Raw genomic sequence first — 1,683 nt, forward strand, 5'->3', positions numbered from 1 at the left:
TGGGCTCAAAGTGACAGGGGGGAAACTTAGGTTAGATATTGGGAAGGAATTCCTGGCTGTGAGGGTGGGGAGGCCCTGGCACAGGTTGCCCAGAGAAGCTGTGGCTGCCCCTGGATCCCTGGAAGTGTCCAAGGCCAGGTTGGAGGGGGCTTGGAGCAACCTGGGCTAGTGGGAGGTGGAACTGGATGGGTTTTAAGGTCCCTTCCCAGCCACACTCTTCCATGATTCCGTGAATGTCAAACTGTATTAAAATGTAACTCTGTGTTTCCTGGAATTCCCGGGGCAGTGCAGGTGGTAACTGGGCACTCCCCTGGCTTGGTGTGGGGATTGAGCTCCATGTCTCTGCTTTCTGCAGCACCCAGACATCAAAGCTGATCGGTCCTTCGTGCTCTACAAACCCCCTCCTGCTGTCAGGGACCCTGCTCTGCTGGAGGAGTTCCTGGAGAGAGCCAAGTTCATTGCAGATGACCTGAACTGGCTCCTGGCTTTGCCTCACGACAAATTCTGGTGCCAGGTAATCGTTGTTTTGTGGACACTGAAGATGAAGCAGGACCTTGTAGGTGCTTGTAAAAGCCATGAGCTTGAAATCATTTCCATAAAGATTTGTTTGTGCTCATTGTGTCACTTGCGAAACATTTTAATTTCAATTACTGCACCTTAGAGTGCAAAGAAAGTATTTCCCTATGGATTTTCCATTGTGGATTTTAAGAGTTTGCTTGTATTTGATGGATATGGGAATCCTCTGAGCACTTTTAGGCGTTTTTGGATCATCTTTAAACTTAACTGAGCTGCTCATGAACTCAACCTGTGAATGTGTGAGATTCCCTCCTTCCCATTTCCTTGTCTTTCCGTGTGCCAGGTGATATTTGATGAGACCCTGCAGAAGTGTTTGGACTCCTACCTGTGCCGTGCCCCCCGCAAGTTTGACGGGGTGTGGGATTGCCATCCGGAGGTGGAGGATGTGCAGAAATCCCTCCATCACAGCGTCTTCCTCACCTTCCTCAGGATGTCCACCCACAAGGAGTCCAAGGTGAATGTTGCTTTGCCTCCCAGGGCTGTATAGCTCGGGGGGAAAAGGGAATTAGAGAAAGGAATCCTGTTTCTTCCCCGCGTGTCCGGTGGTGTTCCTCTCCCCGGTGTTTTTATCGGTCTGATTTTCCGTGTGAAGATGGCAACACTCAGAGCTGAGGTATCTGAACTATGCACTGATTCCTTAGTTGATTGCCTGGACCTCCTTCCTTGAGTAATAGTTATCCATGTGTGGTGGTGGGATCTGTCATGGTGAGAGGAGAAAGATCGAATTGGGCTCTGTGTGGCCACATGGAACAGGCTCTTCAGGCCACCATTCCTGAGTGTTCACTCCCTCGGTGTCACAGAGTCTGGGCTAATACCTGTCTGTCCTGAACCTTCCCCAAGTTTGGGACACACAGTGAAGTTGCTCTGAGTTACTGTTTTCTTGGCATCATCAGGCATTCAGCCTGGAGAAGGGAAGGCTCCAGGGAGAGCTGAGAGCCCCTTTCAGTGCCCAAAAGGGCTCCAGGAGAGCTGGAGAGGGACTGGGGACAAGGGGTGGAGGGACAGGACACAGGGAATGGCTTCCCACTGCTAGAGGGCACAGTGAGATGGGAGATTGGGAAGGAATTCCTCCCTGTGAGGGTGGGGAGGCCCTGGCACAGGTTGCCC

General features: G+C 51.6%; 1 protein-coding gene across 1 annotated transcript in view; it reads left to right on the top strand.

The window, feature by feature from the left end:
* Window positions 1–332: 332 nt before the first annotated feature.
* The window catches only part of LOC108510503 (activating signal cointegrator 1 complex subunit 2-like), a gene marked incomplete at both ends in the record, with an annotated part of 4,939 nt that continues 3,588 nt past the window's right edge, over window positions 333–1,683 (top strand). The window contains 2 exons of the mRNA XM_017840186.1: window positions 333–514; window positions 860–1,030. Of these exons, the coding sequence (XP_017695675.1) occupies window positions 333–514; window positions 860–1,030 (353 nt within the window). The remainder of the gene's footprint in view (window positions 515–859; window positions 1,031–1,683) is intronic.

Source organism: Lepidothrix coronata, unplaced genomic scaffold, assembly GCF_001604755.1.
Source record: "Lepidothrix coronata isolate B3197 unplaced genomic scaffold, Lepidothrix_coronata-1.0 Scaffold1118, whole genome shotgun sequence".
In the NCBI taxonomy this organism is placed as follows: domain Eukaryota; kingdom Metazoa; phylum Chordata; class Aves; order Passeriformes; family Pipridae; genus Lepidothrix; species Lepidothrix coronata.